Source organism: Crocuta crocuta, unplaced genomic scaffold (assembly GCF_008692635.1).
Source record: "Crocuta crocuta isolate KB4526 unplaced genomic scaffold, BGI_CrCroc_1.0 scaffold443, whole genome shotgun sequence".
In the NCBI taxonomy this organism is placed as follows: Eukaryota; Metazoa; Chordata; class Mammalia; order Carnivora; family Hyaenidae; genus Crocuta; species Crocuta crocuta.
The window spans coordinates 1,548,144-1,548,602 of record NW_027529446.1 but is presented as its reverse complement, the minus strand read 5'-3'; the positions used below and the strand labels follow the sequence as shown (position 1 = coordinate 1,548,602).

General features: G+C 70.4%; 1 protein-coding gene across 1 annotated transcript in view; it reads right to left on the bottom strand.

Moving 5' to 3' along the window:
• The window catches only part of TMPRSS9 (transmembrane serine protease 9), a 27,864-nt gene that overhangs the window by 999 nt on the left and 26,406 nt on the right, over positions 1-459 (bottom strand). Inside the window, exon 16 of the mRNA XM_077760681.1 lies at positions 1-177. This exon is cut by the window's left edge and continues 220 nt beyond it. Within this exon, the coding sequence (XP_077616807.1) occupies positions 1-177 (177 nt within the window). The remainder of the gene's footprint in view (positions 178-459) is intronic.

Genomic DNA, 459 nt, shown 5'->3' with positions numbered 1-459 from the left:
ACCAGGTGGCTGCGGCGCAGGGGCCCCGCCAGCTCGAGCAGCGCCACGTCGTAGTCGAGCGTGTAGAGGTTGTAGAAGGGGTGTCTGTAGATGCGCGCCACCCGCTCCAGCTGCCCCTCGGCGCCGCTCAGGAACGGGGTGCCCAGGAAGGCCGCCCACTGCTTGGGGTCCCCGTAGCTGCGGGGCACGCGGGGACAGGCGTCAGCCCGAATCCCAGAATCCCTGCGCGCGCCCCGCAGCGACTATGTCTCGTGCCCCCCGCCCGCTCATCTGGAAATGGGGCTGTTGTCGCCTCCCCCCCAGGACCGCGGGGTCCCGTGCCTGGAAGTGCTGCGCACACGGAGGTGACGCCAGAAGCGTCTCCGTTTCCACCTAGTACTGGGGCTCTGGTGGTCGTGAGGGCCCCCGTCTGGCGTATTCCTTCCCCTGGAGGCCGGGGCCCCCAGCCTGGTCCTCCCT